This window comes from Danaus plexippus, chromosome 25, assembly GCF_018135715.1.
Source record: "Danaus plexippus chromosome 25, MEX_DaPlex, whole genome shotgun sequence".
Classification (NCBI taxonomy): domain Eukaryota; kingdom Metazoa; phylum Arthropoda; class Insecta; order Lepidoptera; family Nymphalidae; genus Danaus; species Danaus plexippus.
Genome location: NC_083553.1, coordinates 2,266,857 through 2,294,556, shown reverse-complemented (window position 1 = coordinate 2,294,556; position 27,700 = coordinate 2,266,857). Strand labels below are relative to the sequence as shown.

The 27,700-nt window shown below is 29.6% G+C and overlaps 2 protein-coding genes across 3 annotated transcripts in view; one reads left to right on the top strand and one right to left on the bottom strand.

Moving 5' to 3' along the window:
* LOC116775421 (dipeptidyl aminopeptidase-like protein 6) overlaps positions 1 to 27,700 on the bottom strand; it is an 83,772-nt gene that overhangs the window by 35,539 nt on the left and 20,533 nt on the right. The window lies entirely within an intron of this gene.
* Positions 3,934 to 9,822, top strand: LOC116775067 (trypsin-5-like). The gene is made up of 7 exons (XM_032667872.2): positions 3,934 to 4,078; positions 4,452 to 4,502; positions 4,776 to 4,935; positions 6,808 to 6,904; positions 7,541 to 7,702; positions 8,251 to 8,373; positions 9,269 to 9,822. Exons 1-7 carry the CDS (start codon positions 3,997 to 3,999, stop codon positions 9,773 to 9,775), a joined length of 1,182 nt encoding a protein of 393 aa, XP_032523763.2. The 5' UTR covers positions 3,934 to 3,996; the 3' UTR covers positions 9,776 to 9,822.

Below are 27,700 nucleotides of genomic sequence, written 5' to 3'. Positions count from 1 at the left end.
CTGATGTAAGGAGAAACCAATTTGTCGCTATGAAGGTCTCCCTGATGGGAGATGAAATTAGTTTTTTTTTAATTTGAAAGTCAAAGTTTTACTCAATCAATTTATTTTACTGTAAATTTTATTGTCAAAATTAAAACAAATTATGAAACGCTGTTCATCTTTTATAATATGATATTGGTTTATAAAGTACTATTTGATTAAAATGATGATGAAGGTGACTCACTCTGATCGACCTACCACTTCAAAGACCGCAACAAAAATGTGGAGTTACAGGAGTGTGACTGAATTGGATTGGACAACTGCAGTTTCACTATAAAGTATATCACAGACACTATAGGCATGTTATATTATCGAACATAGAATTCCATTTTCATAGAAATCGGATTTACTAAAATATTCAAAGATTACTCTGGATTTAGTGAAAACTATGTAGTCTAACAAATTCTCCTGATTGTTTGGAATATCTAAAGCTGTCTTGCAGAAATCATTATCGTTTTCTTACTACAAACTAAACATAAGTTCATTTCTAGAAATAAACAAATTCATCCCAAAATTTAAACAACTGCCTATTAAAACAAAAAACGATTAAACCACCCCAAAATAATGCAAAAAAAATTACCGCCTGGAATAGTAACAATGTGAGATTTTCAGATTATACGTTTCTAAAAGAAAAACAAAGTACTCGTCATACCATAACGTGGTACATCGTCGTTTGTCTAAGAAAATTATTTAAAATACAGGATTACTGAAGGAGAAAATGTTGTTTAAGGCATGTGTTTCCAGGAATAAATATTACTCGAACTCGTGATTCTCGTTTTAAAATGATGCTTCATCCGGCTTGCATGTGGCATTTATCACCATTCGATTTTCATTTGCTTCTTAATTTAAAAACCACTCCAGTGTAGAAAATTTTTAATTTAATGAAAAAACTAAAGCCACAATTAATCAGAACTTTCACAGAATCTTTTTTAATAAAACAAGCTACGATAAAATAATACCATAGTTATAGTCATAGTTGGTCCGTGAATATTGACAAAACTGCAAACTTATGTAAATAAAATACGTATGCAAGTGCAACGAAAATGCTTACATAAACATCTACAAAATTAACTCTGACCTACACATTTACAACGAAATTCATCACAATTACAATAAACCATAATTTAAATTTTCGAGTATTTCAATTAGAAACAGAGACTGAATATCTACATAAAACAGTTCATAGTCAAAACGTTAAGAATATTTTAAACTATAAATACACTTTCACTTGCACGAAGCCTCAAAATGTGGGACTATTAACATTTTTGTGACAAGTACCGAAATATGAACTAATATTAAATAAGACGATTCATTCAATTAGAGTTTTAATTGACTTTTTATTATTCGGTTCATTTAATAAAAAATATTATCAAATATTTTATACTCGATCATTATTTTAATAGGACATTCGATACCGTAATGTAGGATGTTAGAAATACACGAGTGATAGCAACTCACTATAACTCATGTACTTACCGCTTTAAATTCGAATAAAAGAAGACATTATTACAAATTATACGTTATTGAACAAGAAGATCAATTTAATGGTTTTTTGAACCGAGCTATTACAAATCTGGGGAGTGATTTCGCCTCGTCAGGTTCATGTAATAATCGCTTTTTATGTCGGATATATGATCCATTGCCAGGGTCGTTAGGTTGCCTTGCGTTGAGTTATAAAATTCGAGATATTCGATTAGTTTTTGTATGTGTCTCGATATATTAATAAAAGGTGACAAGTTAAAGTAAATTTTCTCTGACTATGATGGTAGAATATAATACAGGCAATAATTTAATAAAGTACAAATTTTTGCTTCCGACTTCATTCTCTTAAACTTTGTGAATTGTGATGGGAGGGAAATGTATAGTGATATTTTAAGAAAAAAATTCGTTAACAAAACCGTATGACGTGCTTTTATCCAAAATACAAATTTTATGTCACGTTCTGCAGCTTTTAGAATTAAATATAATGTTAATGTTTTATTCTGTTTCTAATCTACTTTGCTATAGAGTTCCATCAAAATGCATTAAGTATTTTTTATGTGATAGAGCGACAAAAAAGCTTGTGCGGACTTTTATGCCCACCCATGCATAAATTCTCACAAGCTTTTCAATTTCGGTATTAATAGGATTCTACAATAACCTATCAAAAACATAGTTTTCTAAAATATTATATAAAATCTTAGAATTAATTGGGATTTTTTCTGTTTTACGCCCGTGTATAAGACGATTAAAGATTATGTCTTATTATTAGTATACTCGTATGTGAATTATATATATTTTCATGCAATCGAACTGTTAAACAATGAAATCAATTTAATATAAACTCTACAACAAAGCCTCTGACAAACCAGTTACTAAATAATATAGAGTTAAATTGAAACTCAAATTTAGCTTAAATGTCATAAATTACCCATTGACCCTAATTACCTAGCAGCTGTTCGGAATCACAGTTTTTAATAGCTTCGTTAGAGATTTCGGAATTAATTCGTTTAATAAAATGAATTAATATCATGTAGTCGTGGGTGATTATTTATCGCGAATGATTTTGTGTCAGAGCAAATTTGAGAATTTAGTTATTGGACAAATTAAATTAAAACAGTAGTTACGGCCTGTGGCCTGGAGGTTAAAGGCCCGCCTCTCACACGTGAGGGCGAGGGTTTGAAATCTGGCAAGCCCCAATGTGATCTTTTCCGAATCATATGTACTTTCTAAGAGTATTTAGACACCACTGACGGACGGTGAGGGAAAACATCGTGAGGAAACCTGGTCTTATAATTTCAAATTATAAGATTGAAATCGCCAACCCGTCTTGAGCAAGCGTGGTGATTAATGCTCTAACCTTCTCTATGTGAGAAGAGGCCTTTGCTCAGCAGTGGGCTCCTATCGTCTGATGATGATGATGATGAGTGGTTAAGTCGAATTCCTCCTTAAACGACGTCTTTATGCGGTTGCATGGTTATAGAAATAGATGATTAATCAAAAAAAGATTAATGATGCCATGTAAATTTCCATATCGTAGAAATATTAACCTGCTTTCAAGCATTATATCTTAAAAATCCCTACGACTTAAGCATGGTAAATTGAAGTGTGTCAGCATTTGAATCTCTTAAGCCGGTAATCTTTTGCTACGCATGAGCTATATTTTGTTGTGATACCCTTGGCTTTTGAACGCCCGTTCCCTTTGGTGTTGACAATCATATCCTTTTATACTATAATGTCATAAATGAAATTTTACAAAATCATTTTTCAGAGACCAATTTCTTTTCATTATGAATATATATCTTCCTGCTATAAAGTACAAAAACCATATTTTAATATAAATTTACTAAGAAACCTCTTAATGGTACCAGGCTTAAGATAAGTAAATATGACATTTATTGTTCGCTCAGTTTATACGCTTTTCTCGGTCGATTTCCAGCGGTCATATCGATGTTGACACAAACACTCCTACCCCGCACGAAAACATCCTGCGTAAATTGATGTAGAGTTGTAAATCGGTTAGAAGGGACAATTCAGGAAATTTCGATATGTTATTACTATGTATATTTAAAACTTATACACGGTAATTTTGTACTATCCATTGGATGGTATCTTTTATTTTATAAACATTCAATTTTATAGTGTTCAATTACGGCATTAATTATACTAATAAAATTACAAATACTAAAGATTAAGAAAACATTTCTAAAAATATTAATCGATCCGAAATCAACTAGCAAATGCATTTTTTATTTAATTTGCTTTATCCTTAAATCGTACTTAAGATAAAAGCTGGAAAAAATATTAAGGTAAAACTTGAAACTTTATAAAAGAACAACAACAGGATAAACAAGGAATATGAGAAGAAATCAATGAGTAAAAACATACAACTTTTAGCGAGGTCTGCAAAAACGTTTTTAGCTCTACACAAAAGGGCAATCAGCTAACTACACAAAGTAATAGTACACCAGACTCGCGATGTGGCGTATTGGCGTGTTATTAATATTGTCCCTTCAAGTTCAAGGAAAATTAGACACTGACGAGGATACAGGGGAATCAGGTAAAAAAACACACACACACACAAAAGGCATAAACACACACAAAAACGAGAACTGTGTTTTAAACATATAACTTGATAAAAATCGTTTCAACTCCACGAGGTTAATAATTTCTCCCAAATTGTTTCGTTTGAGTATACTTTCATTTGAAACACAAATAAAATACCTTCATTGTGAAGTTTTCTGGATAACATTTTATATTTCTTTGTATAAGGAGTTCCCTAAATCATCTCTCTTGATATTTTTTTTTAAACTAAAGAAAACTCCGTAGGATCTTTTCTTGTTTACTTATTAAATCTTTAATTTTCTTTACAATTTTATCAAAATTTTACATTTTCGTAGATAAAAAGTAATGAAATTTTGTTTATTTTAAAGGAGATCGTGATTCAGGCGGAGACTTCAAAGTTACAAAAAATCGTACTGAAGGTAAACTTATATTAATTAAGATAAAGTTTTGAATAGATTTACATAACAAAACCAAAAATTCTTTGACACTTTTAAACGCATGTAATAATTATAGATATCGCAGAGGTTCCTTAGACGCACATATATTTTTTTTAATAAAACCGTTTTTAATGCAATCAAAATCTATCCAACCGTTTAGAATATACGCCGGAACATAGGGACGCACGATACATATGTTATTATATTTATTTGCTCTAATACACAAAGTATGCAGTAAATTTGACATTTTAATAGATGAGAAAATCTACGATAGCGAGGAGAGAATCGGCGCCGCAGTGACACAGATATCCCGACATCCGTACACAGCGGCTTTATTGAAGAATGAGACTTACGTTTGCAGCGCCATTATACTGAACACATACTGGCTACTCACGCTCTCTAAATGCTTTGAGTCGTAAGTATTCTGACCTAGAATGAAGTTGGTGAGCCTAACTATACTTAAATATGAAAATAATTTTGTGTTTAACTAAATTTTATATACAAAAACTACACACATCCTAAATTAATTTCAATATTTATAAGGCAAATTGAATTGAATGAAATGATAAAAAATTAGATCATTTACAATTACATCTTACAATTTGCTAACTTCATAAAAAAAATTATCAGTTCTTGTACAAAATGTTACTTCAAGTAAAAATATAATTGGATATTCATCAACTAGTAGTGTTTTAATATTTCTTGTAAAGACGTCTTATCTAGTTCAACTGTGTTTATTTAAAAGGAAACGTCATATATTTATTCAAAGTTAAAAAATTCTAGCATTCTGTTTAATTATCACAAACTTTTAGTAATTTCAAATTTAAAACAAAGCATTCATTCATTAAGGATACGGTTTTGTTTGAGGATATCCTTACTTTATTTTTCTTTTGCATCGTTTTAAATACATGACCAACAAAGTGGTGAAAGGAGACTAATTAGAACCGCAAAATTTTACTTTGATCTCTCAAAGCCTGAAAAGTTATTGTTTAGAAATGTTTTGCAAATGATAAAGGATTTAATTTTGGAGTCTATCTTACTTAAAATTATTAATTGAACTCGCATTAAAACATAGGATTGAAGTCACATATTCAAAAAATATGAAAAAAGCGACATATATTATAAACCATTATTGCAAAATGAAATGATTAATGAAAGAAATTGAAATATATAAAGATAAAAACGAAACATGCGATAAAACGTTTAGACAGGAAAATAAGTTTCTTAAATATATGTGAAAAGCGAGACAATAAAATATCCTTAAAAGATTCGAGTTACGACATCCGTGTTGAGTATAGTATATGAAACTAAAATATAACTTCCCCTCCGTATGTCCTACGAGAATCTCTAAAACTTAGGCATCGCTTTAGGTCTAGATTTCAAGTGTAACATGTGGGTTGTTTTCAACTAAAAGGTTCTTTCGGAAGTGATAAGTTTATGGTGTAATATATAGATAAAAGTTACCTAAATCCAATAGTTACTCACGTTTCTATAACAATAACCAATAACATAATTGACTCCAGGATATCGTCTCACTATTTCTTCCGATCATTTTATAGTCTGAAGTATAAAGAAATAAATTATTTTTATTTCAATTATTGAAACAATACTCTTAAATAAAAAAACAAATTGTCTCCATATTCATGACATTCAGCCTCTATAGGATGGAATTTGTTTTGCATTATTTTCGATAGTAAAAATGTTTCCAATACCTCATACAAAATTTTCAAAACATATAATATTTTTACTTGACTATATTTATTAGGGTAAATTTATTTATAACAATTTTTTTGTATAAGCACTCAATACTATAACTTGGACGAAGCATTAAAGTCAACAAATAATTATATATTTTTAAATGTAAAATAATTGTCTTTACTCGTATGTTCAAATATGGTTAATATTGATTTTCAATATTTATGAATTATTCTTATGTCTTTAATGTATTTTATTAAGTGATGTTAAAAGTGAAAAATTTCCGATTTTTATACTTTTTAATTCACTAGTTATAAAATATATGTTCTTTAAAAGACACTTTCACGCAGTGTCATCTTTGAAAACGTATATACATTAATGTATTATATCTTATAAGTAGTTAAAAAAAAATTATTTATAGAAAGAAAAAAATAATTTTATGCAAGTAGTTGACAAAACAGTAGACCATATAACTATATTATACGAAACTAGGAGGGAGCCTTTGTTTCATGAGTTGATTTATTGCACTGCATTTGTCACCGTGTGGCGAGAGGATTACCATAACATTAATAATGGAAACCTTTGTTTACAGTGACGTCATATCCTCGTACGTGACGCACAGGTACCTTGGCAACTACACCATCAGGACCGGAAGCTCATACAACAATAAAGGCGGAACAATGTCTACGGTAATAAAAATGATTTAGCCTTGTTTCCAGCGTATGCGCTTTTCATTCCTGTTCCATTGCTACTATCGCTGTGCAAAATTACATTATTGGATTACTTCAACGTAGGAGTCTTATTTATATTTGTATTTTCGTTGTTATTATTTCAAATAAAAATGCAATGTGAATAGATTTTTAGTTATCATAATTATATTTTAAACGATGGGAAAGTTATAATGAAATTCTTACAAGTCAAAAATTACTAATATAGATAGATTTTTTTAAAGGTAGGTAATGTTTAAAAAAATGTTTTTTATAACAATAAGAAGACCGGATGTTCGTAATAAAATTTATAGAAGTCGAAAATTACTCCAATCAATTTAATAACATACACGAAAGTATACAACTAGTTAGAGAAGTTAAATAAACATGGTAACATCCTACTAATATAGCAATTAAGCGTGTTCATTGATAAATTATGTTATAGCTATGAAACTTAATTTCTATGATATTTTATATCCTGGCAACTGCAAAGTAGCCCATAGACAAAACTTTTTTCCTTATCAGTAAGAATAAAGAGGTGATAAGTTAATTTGAAACTCGCCAGTAGTGTCACGTTACACTTATAAAGAAAAAACTAAACATTTTACCAAATTCCAGATAAAAATGCTCATAAATAATTTCGATTCGAAAGTATCGGCGGTTAAATTGACAGCGCCACTTGAGTTTGGATCGAAGATTCACGGCGTACGACTACCGAGACCTGACGAAGAAGTTACTTTAGGGTATCTGACTGCAATACTGGCCTGGACTCCTTCCGGGGTAGCTATAATTTATAACTCATGCCTCATTTACATGGATTCATTTAAATTTAAATTGTGCATCTAAATTGTCTTATGCTGAGACGGTTTCTAGTAAATAAAAAACGTATAGTATTTTTTTTTTACTGGATTCTTAAAGAGAATTTTCCAAATTTAGTTAATTTTTTTTGTAACCGTCCCTTATATAGCGAAGTTAAATAAAGATTAAAGACTTACACTTAACATGTATTTTCTACAAAACTTGTCTATGTATTGTAGAAAAAGCTATGAAATTTTATATGCCTTAAGTAACTTATATAATCTATAGCATATTCTCTTGATATCAGTAAAGCCAATAATGTCTCGTTTCGTTAATATCATATGTTATGTTTCTCAAAGAGCCAATTAATATGTATGAGGACAAGATTACTATAATTTACATAATCAATAAAATGCATAAACTTCTATTTGTGTCCTGTAAATAATCGCCTAACTTGGAAGACAATGTAATTTACTGTAAAACAATTTTCTTAAGATTATACAAATTGATAAAATCTTTTGTTGATTCAGCACATGAGAGTTGTGAACGCTCCAATAATCGATTCCTCCATATGTGAACCATCAGCTAAGCTGATACCTGGGAGGTACATTTGTGTCGGAGGTGTTCAAGATCCAAATCGACATTTCTGCAGGGTAAGTCACGAAATACGAATAAGAATTTATGAAATTTATTTATATCCAAATGTGACCGTCGAAAATGCTCGAATGCAAAAAAACAGCGCGATATAGGTCAAGCTCAAACACAGTAAATATATATGCTAATGTTTACGTTGATGAAAAAAAAATTAATATACTTGATTATAACAAAAAATTCTTGCCTAACTTGTCTCTTGGGACTCCAGATACATATGTGTGTTTACATATACTATTTACTATGTGTGCATTAGCTATAAATAAAGATTTTGAAAGCAATAATAGGATTAGTAAATTTGATAAACTCTAAGAGAAAAGACATATTAGTCGATTTTTTAGGCGATTAATATAAATTATTTTTGTTATTCATTTAAAGCTGTTATTTATTTATTTGTTAAAAAATACTATTTCACGTTATTGTAAAATTCAAAACAGAAAGGTAAATACATCTGAACTTTTATAATCCCCATTATAAAACAACCTCAAATTAGAATGTTCTTTCAAATGTGTGGTTCAATCTGTTGGGTCAAGAGCGTTAACAAGTCTGGGCCTTTGTGAAATTTCGGACTCGTTATATTTCCATAGCTTCGAACGACCTTGCAATAAGAAATACACAATATTTAACGTTCGTGAAACTCTCTTTTATCCAATATTGTTTTGTATATTTAATTTTTATTGAAGTTTTAAGAAAACAAACCTATTGTAATACTAAAATCATAATATTATAAAGAATATCGCCAAATTAGTATCTCTTTCATCAGTTTTGATAGTATTCATATAATTATTGAAAACGAAGGACTTTCATACATTCGTATGTGACGTTATTTGGCTTAAATATATACATAAGAATTAAATTATACAAACAACCGCATAATTTTAAACTGTTCATTAACAGAAAGATAACGGTGGAGCGGTTATCCAGAACAATGTACTAATAGCCATAACTTCATTTTTGCACACCTGCGCCCTCTACACAAAAACGCATGCCTTCCCAAAAGTTTCAAGTTTTTCAAGATGGCTAGATACTGTAATCTGGGATGAAAATAATCGACCAACCACAACCAGTAGCACAACCACAGTAACAACTACAGAAGCAATTAAAAACGTAACCGAACCAAGAGAACAAAACATTTACATAGACCCAAGGAAATTCATGCTAACGCTTCCATTTGATCCAATTAACGTACCTCTGGAACCAGCTGAAGATAACTCCGTCTTGCCAAGAATGAGTTTGTATGAATCATACCTTCAGAACATAGCGAGAGCTAAAACATCGACAACAGCGGATCCAAACGCCGTGGAAGAAGAAAAAAAGGAATGGCTGAGAAAGTTCGGAAACTCTATACTGAAGATGGACCCGAAGGCTTTATCTAAGAAATATGACCAATACGACTATAAGTGACTTAAATAATATATTATGTTTTTAAAAATAAAGTATTAAATAGTAAATTTACTTTTTGCATAGAATAAAATAGATTCCCCCAAAATCTTTAACATATTTGTGATTTTCAATGTATGATAGACTTTTATTATGATTCCTTTTATTTAATTTATATTAGATATTTGTATTAAGTTTTCTTTCTGATTCTGATACATACACAATATATTTTTTTTAGTTATTATTGTTAAAATTATTCTTATGTACTTTAAACAATAGCCGCTTCATGTTTCAGTAACAAGAGAATAGCTTTGGAACATTATTGAGCTATGAAACCCAATTCTTAAATGATTATTATTTATACCTTTATGAATCATGAGTTCTTGAATTCAGTTTAAATGTTTCCTTTTCTGTTTTTTTTTAAGATAATATATTGAGTTTTTCTTTGTCATGAATATATCTTATAATATTATATTTTCCATACCAATGTTATAATTCTTATCATAAAACAGGAGATAACATTTAAGTTCCATTAATTTTAATAAGATTTAAGACTTTCGCGAGTTTCATTCATTTAAATGAAACTAATATATTTTGAATATACTACGAGAATATTATTATTTTAAAACTACATAATCCCGACGTTTCTGTTACTTTTCAGCAACCGTGATCACGGGCAAACGAGATGTTAATGGTTGCTGAAAAGTAACCGAAATGTCGAGATTATGTTGTTTTAAAATAATAAAATTCGCGTAGTATATCCGAAATATATTAGTTTCATTTAAATTCAATTAATATTATCACATTCAACAATAACCACAACAACGTAACATTCAAATCTATTCCTTAAATAAACCCTGTAATGAAATTTACGGAGTACTGATAGCAATCCAAGAAACTCAAGTAAATTAGGAACCTATTAATATTCAGCGTCCTTTCACCGTTAGCCAGAAGGCCGCTTAATTTAGAAACAGTTGTTACAAAGACCCATTGGATTATTATCTGTCTCTTACAATTTACCTTGTGATATTTTGATACGGAATTAATAAGACTTTAGCATTATATAGAACGATCCATAGGATTATACAACTATGTATCAAAAATTATAATTTTGCCAACACACATGGTCTATTCCAATAATCTCTACTCTAACAGTAATCATCAACTGGGCATCCAGTTTGTTATGTAATTATATCAAGAGTTAGAAATAAATTTAGGCAGTATTTCCACTTAGATGTTTATTTTTCCACAACTCGCAACAGAATCTCCAGTCTACCACTTACATCCTACTTATAATATTCAAAAGTAACATATTTAGGTGAGGGTAATTTTCAATATCATACAGAGGGCGCTAGTTTTCCTCATAAGAGTTTCCATTAGACGGAACCTCTCAGCATTCCATGGATTCACCGTGCTGGTGCCGGGTCCATCGCGTTGCAGGGAGAGGAGCTTCAACAGTGCCTGGGACTTGCGACCCAGGTGTAGGTTTAAGGGGCCCCTATCTAACTCGCGTTAAACGCTCACCTCCACCGTCCAAGCTCCTCTCTCTACCTAACCAAATATGAAACGAACCTGCTAGGGCTGCCTTCGACGCACGTTCCAAGAATGAACTGATGTTAGTTCTTGGCAGGCCTAAGTCTTTTAGCAGGTTGTAGAGAGATTTGGCTGTTATACCTCTCCCTCCTACTTCTACCGCATACAAATTTACAACGAACATATTCTTACTTGTTTACTTGTTGACCTTGATGGCATGGTCTTTGGGGATGTTGGTTTCCCAAAGAACCGTGAGCTCTATCAGTATAAAAGCGCTTTAAAATTCGCGAATATAAAAATATATCCGGTGTGGCGGCCGACGCATACAATAATAAATATAAAACACTGAACATTGCGTAAAATATACTAAGGCTCTAATTATAAATTATAAAACCAATTGTTAAGTATTTGGACCTTTATTAATTTATACTATTATAACAAATACACAGATGGCGCTAGTTAACTATCATAAGAATTCCCAATTAATATCAGAATATAAATAACGTTAAGCTTAGAATTATAAAGAACATCACATTTTGAATTATTATAAATAATAATAATTATTAGAATATATAATATTTTGTATAAACATATAGTAGATTAATTAAAACATATAAATTACACCGGAAACTTTTGTTTAAATTTTACTATCTCACATACATTTCCGTCCTATTTAACAGAAAAAAACAGCAACAGATCACTATGACACAATCACCCTCCCAATACATTTAGAGTAACAAATGTTACACAGAGGTATTTTAAAATTGATAAATCTCTATATTCACAATATTTAACACAGAAACGAGATCGTTAGGAAAGTTGCCAATCGTAAAACGTAGCACTTAATTGCATTTTGGTTCACCAATGCTGTGGTAATGTATATATAGATGCCATACCTAAAATATTGTATGTTATTAATATATCCACGCAAATATTTAATACTTTATATGTATATATAAGTATGTATATACAAGCGATTAATTACGATAAGACCTGAAACTGAATAATGTTATTCATTTAAATGAGTTGTTTATCGGAAATTTGAAAAATATGGTGGTTGGACATCTCAGGATTTGTTTCAAGTTACAAAAAAATTTTATTTATCGTCCAATGCTGAACAAAGAAAACTGTCGCTCAAAGGCATCACTATAATCCCACTGGCATATTATCGCGATTTTGTCTTTACTAAATTAAAAATTAGTTGACTAAAACAAGGAACTAAAAATATAATAAAAATATTGTTAAGCTAATAACTTTGGTACACATAAAATGATTACATAATAATTAAATTTAATACAAATATTCGAACTTGAGGCGGTTATAGTACAATTTAATTAGTCACAGAAAAGCATTATATCTGTAGCTAAACAAACATTCTAAATACAAACTTAAAAGGAAAAATATTTTATTTTTATGTAAAATGGAAGCTATATCACTGGAGAACAATATCCTATAAAGTACATTCAGTACTCTTTGTTTAAAGAAATGTAACAAGAACACGTATTGTTTAAGTTTAAAAGTATTTGCGACAACAATAACATTAAATCATAATATGAAATTTATGGAATGGACTCCAGGAAAGCTGGTAAAATTTACAATAACGAGTAGTTTGTTTGGATATTGCTTCCGATTTAATCTCATTTTAATTTAAAACTATTTTGCCCTATTGTAACGCAGATATACATAACCTATATAATAGATACAAAATGAGGTTTTATATGTATTTTTAGTCTGTTATTCATTTCGTTTACTAACCACAGAATTTATTCATACGAAATTTAAGTTATACTTTCATATACTCGTGTATGATATTGAACAAATACTACTCGGAGAAAATGAATGAATATTAAAAAAATAAACACTTCGATACTTTAGCTGATATACGGTATTAGCATATACAGTTAGTCGTAACTAATCTGAATGACTATTTACTTAAATTTGCATTTGGAAGATATTAGTAACGAACGTGTAGGTTTTGTAAGAGAGTTCCAAAGTCTTATGCTGATTTTTATAGATTAAAAATTCACTGTTGTATGATTCATTTTCGCGATCAAACAATATACTGACGAAATGGCTGTTTTAAACAACTAAGATAAACAGGAGATTACAAAATTATAGTTGCTTGTAGTCAAGTAACGATACAAGTTGTAAGGTTTTGAGCATATTCGGAAATAATTGTCAATGTCAATATCCGTTAAGTTGAGCCTAAGTAATTTCGTCTCTATAACGTTAGGCCAACCTCCATCCTTTCCTAAGTCCGGACAAAATGATACGCTTTTCCCTTCCTTATGCGCAGTGCAAAGGGTATAAACATTTTGCCAGCATCTGTGCTTCCACATATAATTTGCATTTCAAAAAGGCAAGATCGCTTACTCCGGTCTTCATTTGCACTTATTATGAAGTAGTACGCTAGTCTATTACAATATTAATAATTACAAAAAAAATTTTGGTTTCAAATTACTTTGGGAATACACAGTGAAAGATTATTACCTTTACCAAATGTATAATAACGACTAGAAGATAATTTAAATGATATAAAACCCTCTAAACTTATAACACCCTCTTGAACAACCTGCTGAATAAACAGAAAAGGCTAATCCAGACTTTGCAAAAAAGGGTCAACTGTTTTTGCCTACAAGTAGAGATCGCAAAAATGTTAAAATACTTTATCAGCCACGTTCAATTTTATTGAATCCTTCTACACCTGCATATCTTAAATGTAGACTTTCATTTTTGGGAGATGTTTACGAGAGACGACTTAGCTCTTCGAAGGACTTGCTACACACTTCTCTTCATCGTTCATTTCATTCATTCATCTAGGTTCATGTCTAATTCGCTTAAACTAACAACTGTTTGAAAGGTCACACAGTTGTTAAGTCACATCTAAGGAGATTGGCTTACTTTTTCAATTCGAATAGATTCTATATGTATTTTTTTTTAAGTTTAGATACAAAATATCAAAAAGGCTAAAAAGGTATAATGGGTGATATTATTATTGTTTTTTATTTGGACTTCATTGTTAAGTATTTTGTATTCAAACAATGTGGTTATCAAATTTTTTAACCAGTATATTCTTTGTATTTTTTAAAGATAATAATAAATATTAAATTGCAATCTTAAAATATGAAAATCTTAGTAAAAAAGAAATTACTTCTTATACAAACTCCACAACGCTTTTGATTTTTTTTTTCTTTCAATAGGTACGATATAACTTAAAATTTATTTTATCTTTAACGTGAGAAAAACATCTTTTATATAAAAGATCCGTGCATTTAATGAAATCACAACCGTTAAAACCAACCGAAGATGTTAAATTTATATCATTTTTAATAAAACTTATATTTCAATTATTTTCATCATTATCAGAATATGTTTTTATCAAATAATAACAGTTTTTAATTTGTTGTGTATGGGTCAAAAAGAATCGGAGGTTTTGTTAATTATTATCTCATACTCAAAATAGTTTCCATGCTAATAAATATTCTTTATGGATTATATACTTTGTCGGCGTCATTTCAATCAACAAAGGATACATCTATCAGGAACGCCCAATAAACGCAAACAGCATACGGAATGGTGGCGAAATCTGAACCAATCAATGACATAATCCTCCAAATCTCTCGAAATTCAGATACTCTGCATTCACGTACATAACGCTGAAATTGGTTACATAAACCACAAGGGTTGGAACATTCAGCTGTAGCACAGATAATCCTTTTCATCAGCAAGTGAAAGTTGCAAAATATTAGCGTATAGCCATTGCCCCTGATAATTGATCCCTACGGTGCGAAAAACAAGTACTCTATCTATACCAAAATCAATACCAATTCCGTTTGGTGAGGCGGTAAGGGTATAATTGGGAGTTCAGATAAACAAGAAATAATTAACAATTTTGTTCTTAAAAATAGTAATTGGGTGCCTTTGATTACTTACTTAATTGGGGACACAAAATTTTCACCTTCACTTCTTTTAAAAATATAATGATATTATCATGTCTATCTTAATATTATGATAAAGGTATGTAAAGAGAATTTTTAAAACGATTAACTAGACCTGATCCGAAACCTAACAGCTTTTAAAACCATAGACCACACTTCAACTAATTTAATTTCATTTAGATTATACTAACTGTAAAACAAATTTAAGTCACCAAATATTGTTATAATTAAGCAAACCGAATTAACTGTGTTTGATAATAAATACAGAAATATTTCTGAACGTTTATCACGTAATTTCTCTCCAATATTAACACCAAGTACCGTAGAGCAATATTCAATAATAATTGTAAAATAATCCCAGGCACTGTTGAAGCTCCTCTCCCTGCAACGCGAGGTACCCGGCACCCGCACGGTGAATCCATGGAATGCTGAGAGGTTTCGTCTCTACTTAAGTATTGTAACAAATATTAAAAATACACAACATTGACATCAAAATAGAAACATTATTTTATGATAGCACCACAATGTATTTCAGTAAAAAAAAGTAGTTAAAGTACCAACTTTAACTACTTTTTTTACTTAAATAAAATTCTTGAACTAATTATTTGTAAGTCTAAAAATAAGACATTCAATATTTATTTACAAAATTTGTAAGAAATAAATTATAACTATAAAAAATTAACGGTGATCGCACTTGAATGTACTTATGACAATAATTGATTGATTTAAAAAAAAAACATCAACATCACGTGATACTTAAGACGTTTAGACATGTGACATTATTATTGAAACAAGAACGTTTATATTTTTCTGATTAAAATTTTCAAGTCGATACTAAGAATGCATAACTATTAAGAAAATTTTAAGAAGACAAAAGCTTAAGTGATATAGAATTAAAGGCTTGGTAATGATCATTTTAGAAACTATTTTACGGCAACTGAAAAATATAATTAATAGTAATTAATAAAATACAAGTAATATGGTAATAATTACTACATTATGAAAAAAGTAATACTACTGGTATTATAAAAGCATTTTTTTTTTAATGGAACTAGAATATTTCAAACATAGGTTAAATTAAAATCTATAACTGTTCCATTAGATAATAATATTATAAAATAATGACATGTACATATATACTTTCGTCATAAAGACGCTATTACTTTTACTACAGTATCTTTCAACTACTTCAATAAAGAAAATTGTATTGTTTGGATACAGACATGTATTTTTTTTAATTCATTGTATAAAATACGAGCTTAATGCTTGTATATATTCCCTACCAGCTAACGCTCATAGTAGATTTACACTCGCGTACGAGTCGCGAGACGAGGCACGAGACGAAGCACAAGAAAAGGTACCAGGCGAGAGGGTAAATGCAGTATCAGAAAAGGAAAGAGCGTTTAGAACTGTGTAAACATAAAATGCAATGAAAATAATAGAAGAAACTAAAACAGGAAAAGCTACATAATTAAAAGTAATAATAATATCACGCAATCAACTATTTGATATATTTGGTAACTTTAAAAACAAATCCCTGAAAAGGCATTTTGAATTAAATGAAGAAAGTCAATTTATAGTCAACAGAAGTAGATTGAAACGAGTTAAACATGGACTCAGATGACTCAAGAAAAATGTGAAGCACCAAGTTGTTCGAATAGGTCAGAAATGAAAATCTACATTTGAGATATTATGCAGTTGTACAAAGACTGCAAATATTGACACACCTGACAAAAATTTAAGATTATTTTGGTTTAAAATTAGTGTCTTTGTAGTTTGTTTCGGTGGCCAAAGACATGATAAAATTTTCGTAACACGAATATAAAACTGATACATGCAATTTTATTTAAGTTAGAGAAACAAACAATTACAGGAAGAAATAGGGAATTTAGAATATGAAGTTTGACTTACATGAGGGAAATTTTTTGAGTCTTAACAAAGGATACAATTTATTATAAAATTTAAAATCGGACATATAAGCTGAGGGAAGTGTCTACGTAAATCCCATCAATTTAAGACGCATTAAGTAGGTCAAGCGAACGACTTTTTATATTATATGTTTAATAATGTTTAGTCAATTTTGGTCAATCAACAGGAACTACAAATGTGGTAAGTCACAATCCTTTATTCCATTAATACTCCAAAACCAAATATAAACTAAGGAAATAATAAATATAGATAATAACGTATTCTAGAATCCTCATTGTCGACTTTCAGAAGAGTGTTTATTTACGTCGACATTTAAAAATCTATATTTTGTCTAGCGCTACACTTATAAAATAACATAAAAATAAAATAATAAAAAGTATAAAGTTCAGCCAGATAACGACAAAAATATTAATAGAATTCGGAGCACAGTATAAAAACCATTATAAGAAGAAAGTTCGCAATCAAATTACAGAAATAAACATAAAATTCACATCTATTTACAGAAACTTAAACAAAGGAATCTCATCAAGATGCAAGACTAAACTTCCCTTGAAAACTAGAATCTCAAGACGAAGGCGACTAGGACGTCCGTTATACGTGTTATGTAGCATAATATGATAGAATAGATATTGTAAAACAAGATTGAACAAAAATTTACTATTCAAAAATAAGATTAACCGAATATTTACTATTCAAAAATGTTTACATGTTAGCACAAAAATTTAAGATGGACTCGAGTTTTTTCCATTTATTTCATAAAAACGATCGTCAAATAAATAAATAAACATATACATATATTATATAAATCTCAAAAATTAAATATATTTTCTGCCATCCTACACAACTATAAATTTTCACCCCAGCGAAAGTTTTATTTACTTGATCCAACATTATTTAATTTAAGCCGATTTTATAGGTTGTTTCAGTTTATAATGAGTTTAATTAAATATTGATATAACCAGATTTTTTTAAATATTACCAATGAATAATTATTACTAATACCAATAATCATATTTTGTATATATTTTTTACTATAAAATTCACACTTAACTGTATATTTAAATTGTACTAAATTAAATTAGAAATGTTTGTGTCTTAGCTTTCGGAAAATTTTTAGGAAAAAATGTAAAATTAATCGATCTTGTATCAGACATAAAAGAACCTATAAGAAACACTATATAAATTGGAGAATTTTTAATAAGACAGCTCTTCCGAGGACCTTTCAAAATGTTACAACGAATGTCTTCGACTGACGTCTGCCTCTCGTCTTACGATCGGTACTTTGAACAAATCCGTTCTTTGATAAAAGCTAAATCCAATTCAATCAGATTCTGTAGCTTTTCTCAATCCACAAACCACATTAATTAACCGTTAAGAAAAATCACGTGGACGTTTGAAAATGTGCAAATAGAATTTACAATAAAAACAAGATCAAAGCCGATCAAGCTCAAGCTCAAGTAACACATAGTCGAAGATTATTTTTTTAGAAAAATATTCAACGTTATTTTAACTTTCCATGAACTAGTAGAATTCCACCATAAAATATTATTAAAATTTAAAAGGGCTGGTAGTATAAAAATTACGTTACTATTTTTATATCACAGACTTCAGGCTTTCATAATATTTCAGAAAAATAATAAGGCGCGTTGCCAAACCTACAGGATGTTTTCCAGCACGATACACCTTTGTTATTTCATTAACAGTAAATTTACGATTTAGCCTCTCGATTATAAAGGTTTTTATGAATAAATACAATTTTACTTTTTTACTAATTATTTATATTTTACATTATTTTCATCTTTTCTATATATTATTAACTATTTATTACTTTTATTAATTTACTAAAACGAATTATTTTCTACAACGAAAAGATGGAGTGTTCCAAACCCGAAGTGTCCGATAATCATTTGGAATTATAGCGAGCAATTCCTAGGCACACTCACACTTTACGACTGACTTTTTTTTATTTCAAAGTGGCAAACGACCAGACGGCCTACCTGATGAAAGGTACTCACCGTCGCCCATGGACATCTGTAACATGCCTTATGTTGCAGATGCGTTGCCGAACTTTATTGTGGGAGGCAGCTCATGCTCGAGCTGTAGTTACTGGATCACAGCTAGGCTCTACCACGTTAAAAGGTGACTAGCTTGGTTTTAATGAAGCTGTGGTCACCAATAACCCTTTTCGCATGTCTCTAAATGGTTTACAAAGCGTTTAGTTGACACTGTGTGAGCGCCTGTTCAAATTTGATATCAGCAGCTATTCCGGTGTGAAGTGTAGCGAAGGAAATGTGCGTTTTCTTACCTACTTAACTGACTTAGCTTTGGACTCAATAAATTGCACAAAGTTAAGACCTCAGTATACTTTAATACCTAATAACTGAAGGCATTTGGAGTATTACAAAAATACATTGCGTAAAATTGGTGTCAAGTTGAGCGAATCTCTCTTAGCGTTGAAAAAACGCATCAGTGTGTTGGTAGTGTTAAAAATCCCAAAAATGTTCGTCACCTTATCAGGAGTTTGCTTATACAAAAATCCAGGAAGAAACTTGAACTGAAAAGATACCGCTACACAACTGGAAAAAAAATTGGTAATTGGAGATCTTTTATGTGAAGGAAAAATAAATTGGCAGAAGAAAGACCCCTCAGGAACACGGAGCATTGACAGATATTAGCATAGACAAAAAGTCAATAACAATAACTCATAAAGTACAGTCCCTCAGAAAGTCAGGAATCTAGGCACCACGGAATATGACCTAGCTAGAAAGATTACCAATAAAACTGTCGTACCAGACCCAATTGAAATCTCTCGAAAAGTCAAGAGAAACTGCAAGAGCTCCACCGTTGTTTTCTTAAGCTCTCTTCCAAAAGATTCTTCGAAAAGATTCCCAGTCGACCGATTTGATAGAAACTTCTATTAACGTTCATTTAGAATATTATTGTCTTATCGGTGTCCCACGAGGCGTCCGTTCAACATACATTCCGAAATCTTACATTTTATGAAGTTAATTGGAGTCGGATGAAAATATGCAGGTATTCTTTCTTAGTTACTACGTTGGCAAGCTTCCAAGATTTATATATTAAACCAATCACCAACGAAAGATGATACAATCGTGTCAAAACCGGATACAACTCGGGTGCACGTGTCTACACTTTGACTAGAACACCATCCGGTTCACATACTTTGTTCACGTCGAGACTACGCAGAGCTTTCCATACCTATTCACTAGTAATGCGGACCTCTATCATAGGGGAACCGCAACCACGTTAGCGAGATGGTGTGCGATTATTGTGATCAAGACGTGAATTTCGGTCGAAAGGAAAGCGAGCAGTGCTGCTCTTCTTTCTCGTAGGAAATAATGGTTCATAAAATGTTTGCATAGTGAATTATAATGATGAATTAATATGAGGATCCGTGTTAAAACTGACACAAATTTAAAGATACAATGATACAGATGCGATTTAACATAAATATTCACGTAATTAATAAGATATAATTTATACAAAATATTACACATTCTTTCTATTAAATGAGTAAAAGGTTCCGAGCATAAATATTTAACCTGAGTACATTAGTTGAAATATGCTAGCAATTGCAATATATTTTCTATTAACACATGGACTCCACCATTTACTTGAAGATCTTACATAAGTCTACATTACTATCGCAACATTCCTCATGACAGAACAATTCAAATATCTCGTTAGAGCAGCTCTAGGAAATACTTCTCAGTTCTCGGAGCTTATTCAAATTCTTTGAAAGTCTGCATTTGCGTGACTAAAGGGCGACTAAGACTTATTCAATTTCAACGCCTTAGTTATATTAAAAATTTACTGTACTACTTTCAAATATCTTACGTTCACAATAACAAACCGCTTCCGTAATTCTAAAGTAAATTCTTCTTCGAATCGGATCCACATAATAATATAATATTACATTTTCATTCAAAGCGGAATGCATTACGACAATAGACGAATTTGAGAGTCACCGATTGAAAATTCAGTGGCAAGACTAAGGAGGCTTACATAAAAGCTTATTGGAATTTTCAAAATACTGTCTTTAATACTGTAACGTATCTACATTTGTATATAAATAGATTTTCATTCAAATTTCTTTTATATTACGCATAAAGCAACCATGATTCTGACCAGGCCTCATCAGGAGCAAATATTCCTTTTTATACATTTATTAAATAATGTAACTTCAATAAAAAATATATCTTACAGTTCAAAAAAACATTTATTACCTTGGTACCAAAATTAAATAAAACAGTCAGTATTTTTGAATACCCTGAAATAAAAATGAAACACTAAATTTTTATTTCATAAATTTCAGTCTGAAAACTTTACACTAATATACAAGTACCGTGTTTAACAAAATAGTTTTATTTAAAATAATATATAAAATAGTTATTGTAAGAACTAAATAAACGTTTCTCGGATTTCAAAGTGCTCTGGTCAACTTTAGTTCCTATCATAATATATGCACGAAATATAAAATTAGTATGTATATATAATGAATCACATTACGTTTGTTAAACAATAATAAAATCACAGTTGCATTAAGTTCCTGTCATCACTAAAGCTCGTTATCAATGCTTCGTTTAAATTCAACATGAAATGTTGCTGAGCATTCATTATAACACTTCCGATTCGTTTTAATTTTAAATAATATATGTATTTATTTAACGTAATCAGTTACGACTATTTACTAGAATACGTATAAATTATTATTTAGATTAATAAAAAGCTAGAATTACTTAAAACAAAACACTCTAGTAATTCATTTCTAACATTTGTGATACTTTTCCAAGTATCATCTACGAAGTTTAAATTGAATAACTTATAAACTTAATAAATCTGGCTCAAGTTACCGTAACGAACTCATATCTTACTATGATATTCATCAATTAATTTTAACGTGTGATCAATTACTAAACGATGTTTTCCATTTAATATTAAAACGGAGATTTAACCAATGCGTTTATTTAAATGAATTAATCAGACGAATTCTTTGAAATCAAAATTTTCAATTGGAACTAATAAATAAGCAATATTATTTCAATAATACGATTGCATAACAGAAATATTTACTAATACGACTATATACTTTACAGAAACTGGGTATATAATACAAATATTTTATGTAATTTTCTGTATTTTGATAAGACACATGAAAAACATGAATTTTCCCAACTATCCTTACTTAAAACACGTAGGTTTGCTGTTGGTTCGCTTTTATGTATATTAAAAGATGAAATTAGTACCTATAAGTTCGAGTGGATATTTTTGTGCAAACTAGAAATAGAATGACAGTGAAACAAGAATACGCCGTTCTAACATAGTCTGTTCTTCAATAATGAATGTAATTTAAGATATAAAAGGCGTTAAAGGGTCCATATAAAATAAAACATTATGAACACTCTACTTAGACTACAGCTAAAGCCCAAATTACTGTAATGTATTGTTATTTTCACCGAGTATTTCCTAACCGCTCTTTGTACCGCTATTAAACGCGGCAGCGCGTTGTAAGCTGTAGAAAATATTTTAATTGCATTTTCCGGCCAGAATACTTCCCGTGCAACATTTGTTGGAATTTTTTCTGCAATTTTATTACAAAAGTTTATCCGTGAAAATTTACGACATCAGTTATAATAAACGATCAATTATTAAATGAAACAAATTATTTAGAAATAAGACTATCATGAAACATAATTTTTGAAATATACGTCTCGTAAAGAATAGATAAATTTGGCCAGACTGTGAAATATTTTGGAAATAAATCCAAAGTGCTTCTAAATTATAAATAGATGATCGTCTTTATGACGGTAATTTAAAGAAAAAATCAATACACTTACAAACATAAATTAAACTCTTTAACACTAAGCTTTCCGCGAGTACATTTATTTATTTAGAGAAAATAACATTTTGCTCACAAAATCATATTGACCTAACTAGTGTTCCGATTTGAAGTCTCTTTAAAATTGTTCATATTTCAGCATAAAATAAAAACATATATCATTACAAACTCTTTAGATAGTATGCCTATAAATTAAATATCGATTAATTCAATAGTTCTTCATCAGATAATACATTACATATAAATTTAAGATCGAATTCCCATCAAATGTTAGTCCCACGAGTTTTATGGAACGAACAGCGCACCTGCGATGAATATTTTATGATATGACCACTAATACTTACGCCGACACTTTGAAATAAATTTTTAAGGATGGTATCATTGAAATATATGTAAAAATATATTGTTATTATATTTAGTGAACCATTGATTTAAACAGTTTACACGACAGAAGATATGAATGTAGAGTAAAAAATTATTGAAGGTTACTAAAATCTCAATGTGTTTTACAAAATAATTCTGCTACAACGAATCAAGGTTATGGATTACTTCAATTAAAACTTTTTAGTGGCAAAGCTTGTTGTTTTTACAATATGTGCAGTACGTCTGACTGTTGTTGTTGTTATTAAGTTACCTCGGGAAAACTGCGAAGCACTTTTGTTGCTCTCTAAACCCCATTCATATAGAATTTCATCGCAGAAACGTATCCGTTATAAAATAGCTAATATTTCTACCGAGGCCATAAATAGATATACGAATAGCGTAAGTAAATGGTCTTTTTAAATAAACTTGTAAATTTAAACCAGTAATTTTATGATTTGAGTTGGACGCCTGAAAACGTCAATCAGTGTAAATTAAATAGACATTTTTTAATCATTGGAGAAAATTAAAAGAAAGTCATTCCATTATTAACTTATATTATATAGTAATAATTTCCTACGTTCTTATTCTCATTACTAAAAATAATATAATCACTTTGATCTTAGCCAAAAGGCCGAGAAACGATCGTAAACGCATATAGTTTGTGAAACAAATATTCAATTCAGCTGTAATTTTTTTCCTTTTCTATCCTTTATTATAATTTTAATCAAAGCATTCAGATGAAAACCAAAAAGTAACCAAAACAAACGCAACTCTCGATCAATCAAATCAATTAATTCACAATTTCTTGCAAAACAGGACCGTTTTCAATAATATTTATTATATATTTCGCTTTGTTTTACTACTTTATCTTACTTTAATCATCTTATGTACTGAATGTCTTACACACTGAAGACTTATTACGGAATAATATTGCCATTAAATTTGATTTCTATTTTCCAAGGTCTCACTATTAAACCCAGCAATTGAATTCCATCCTAATGGTTCTGTCAATCAACAGAGACATAACAAATAAACATTTTACTAATGGATCGTTGTTCTTTGACGCAATCATGAACTTTAAGTAAAATTAATAGTTTATTAATGTAACTATCACATTTATGATTAAAACTTATTTTATATAATAACGAAATAACGGAAAGTCTAGACTATAACAATAACAGAAAGGCATATATATAAATAGCAAATAATAACCAAATAAAAATTAAGTTTACAATATTTCACCTTATGACGTGTTTGATTTGTATTCGAAATCTTAAAAGTGTTCTGATGTAACTTATTATGAATACAAAGTATTTTTATGTTAATGACTGTCCTTATGTAAACATATTTATAACCACTTAAATTAATTTTAATTGCATTGATAAATGGACATTTTGCATAGGATGTATCCAAAAATAAAAACAATTGCCCCCTGTCTAACTACTTTGTAATCTTTTATACAGCCGTCCTTGTGAAACTTGCGAAATTCTTTCGAAGTACCAATACACATAAATTCAAAACCATGCTCATTAAAAACGAGTCTATCATATTTTTTACATCAAAGTGAATTTCATAATGGATTAATTAATAATATGAGAGGCAATCGCTGGCTATGGACACTGCGACTTGACACTCTTGTTTTAAACACCGTTGTATTTTCTTTTAATACCCGTTGTACTATCATTTTTATTTGTTTTTAATTTGATAACTAAATATTATTAAACCTAATAAATATATAAATAAAATATACATTAAATCAAAAGCAAAATAATTAAATAGTAATAAATTAATAAGGAACAAGAAGTTTTGTTTTGTTAATGTTAAGATATTAAAAGCATTTTCATATTAACCGAATCTTAAACAGAAATACAAACTTTTAATGATCCGATGTTTAAATTGTGTTATAAATTATCTTATGAAACCGGCTCAAGATAAAGCGACTTTCATCATAAGGCTGATATTCAATTTACTAAATACAATAAACATTTATGTTCCTTAGATTAATTGATTAACTATTATAGCCATGTATAGATCAAAAATTCATGAAAAACTTAAAGGAACGATTAAATATAAGGCACTTTAAATTTTTATTTTGTATTATTTATAAAACAGGTTACACTTATAGCAGTTACTATACCCTTGTATGAGATCAAAACATTGCTCGCGAAACAATTCAAATATCTCTCTAATGCAGCTGTCTAAAATACTTTAGAAGAGCGTATTCAAATTCTTCGGACGAAACTACACTCGCGTCAGAGGGTGACTAAATAATGGCAATTCCAGGACTGTAATACGTTACGAAATATTTTAAATATGTACCATTAACTTCAACAAATATACACGTATTATGGGATAACTGTAAACATTTGATCGAAACATTATTTTAATATACCATTTCATTGAAGAGTTTTTAGAATAAAATTTTTATATTACCATAAAAATAGGATTTTATATTACGCTTTGAAAAAGCAGATTTATTTTATAAATGTTTAATAATAACAGTTCCAAGAATTTGTTTTATTAAAACCTTTTAGGTACGAAACATCCTCAATTTTAAAGCAATTTCTTTTAATTTTATCAGTAATATAATTTAATATTTGTAAAGGTTTTCGTAAGGTTTTTTAACTTATGTTATTTATTTTCTTATATACCCTTAAACTCATAGAGATGGCAAACAAAGAATTCACTAATGTAATTGAATTTTTTCTGTAACGCAATAATCCCAAGTAGTTAAAAAATAGTATATAAAAAAGGACTATTCTTATGTCACTGAAAATCTCCTATTATACATCAAATTTAAAAGTTGTGTCATTCATATAATTTATTAAAAAAATCTTTTAACTATTAAATTAACTATTAACAATGGACTAGTGGACCAGTTACCATCACTCATAAACCTATATCAGTTGTATCTACGACTGCATCAGGAAGTGAGGAACTTTACAATAAATGGGAGAAAAAATCTTAACCCAACTCTCTTTTTTATAGTAAATAGTAATACTGGGAGGGCACTAGCCTATTTTTGATTTTAATTTAGGATTTATATTGGGGATAGGCCGAAACAAATTAAGGTATTAGGAAAAACGCAACAATTAGTTTTATTTACTTACTTACTTACTTTGCAAAAATTCTTCTAATCTTTTTTATTATATTGCTTAATAAACTAGTACCTACTTCGAAGCCCTGAAGCTCTTAAAGAACCTGAGTTTTCATTGTATAAACTATTATGATCACAAGATTCAATGTTTGGACAAATTTTACGACAGAAGTCAACGGTCAACGTTTCATCAACCTCTGACTAAAGATTTAATTAAGAGCACCTGGACTGTTTCCCTCAAAAACTGATCCAGGACGTAGTAAAGCATTATTCAGTAGAATTAACAATTCTCAAATACTTAAATAATCAATGGAACTTAATTTAAAGTAATAACACGCGGTTGAAACATACGATATTAATGGCTAGATATTTCTTAACTTTGTTACTATATTTATTTGTAGCCTGGCAATTCAATAGCTTTTCCGTTTGTTTCAAATTCCCATCATAAAACCTAAGTAAGAAAATAACAGATAACATACATCAAATATCCACAGGTCGTGTAAGTTTTTTATTAAAAACAAATATCATTTGCGCTAAAGCAGTTCATAAAATGAAATAGAACACAGACTATTGATACAAATATAAGTTTATTACAATCATTTTTATTATCCAACCGGCCCACGTCCTCGTCCACGTGGAAATAAATTTATTATGAGTAAGCTAACGGCTTCTACAAGAAATATTCTTTTATCCGATTTCAGACAGATATAAAATCTGTTTAATAGTTTCCGTAAATTCGTATTTTTTTCTCGTTATATTTAATGATCGTAACATTTTTTCTGACGTCGAACGAGGTCAATTTATAGTTTTGCTTACTGAAAAAACCAAGCTGTTGTTATCATTTCTCTATATGGACAAAAAAAAAACTACAATGAAAAATATGTTTAGGAAACAATAAAAATATTGAAAATACTAGGTACTAATAATAGGTACTAATACAGTAATAGAAAATATAAGAGTCCTATTCACTGTGTCAACGATCAACAATTATAAATCTTCAATGTTGACTTATGGTATAAAAATTAAATTTGTCAGGAATTTTTAAATTGGTTTTAGACATTTTTATTTTACACATAATGTACCTAATATAACGCTGTCTTTTACATTGGAAATATATTTAAATAGTCCTAAATTAAAAAAAGTTATAGCAAGCGTCCATCATTAGTATTCGTGTCGACCAAGAATCTAGAATGCTCTCCTCAAGCGACTCTTGATGTAAATTAGAAGGA

What these genes read in the sequence shown, in the direction of transcription:
- LOC116775067 (XM_032667872.2), top strand. Translation starts at nt 3,997, where the DNA reads ATGTGGCGTATTGGCGTGTTATTAATATTGTCCCTTCAAGTTCAAGGA. An exon ending in CGAGGATACAGGGGAATCAG is followed by an intron (nt 4,079 to 4,451) that starts GTAAAAAAACAC and finishes TTTATTTTAAAG; the next exon opens with GAGATCGTGATTCAGGCGGA. An exon ending in CTCTCTAAATGCTTTGAGTC is followed by an intron (nt 4,936 to 6,807) that starts GTAAGTATTCTG and finishes CTTTGTTTACAG; the next exon opens with TGACGTCATATCCTCGTACG.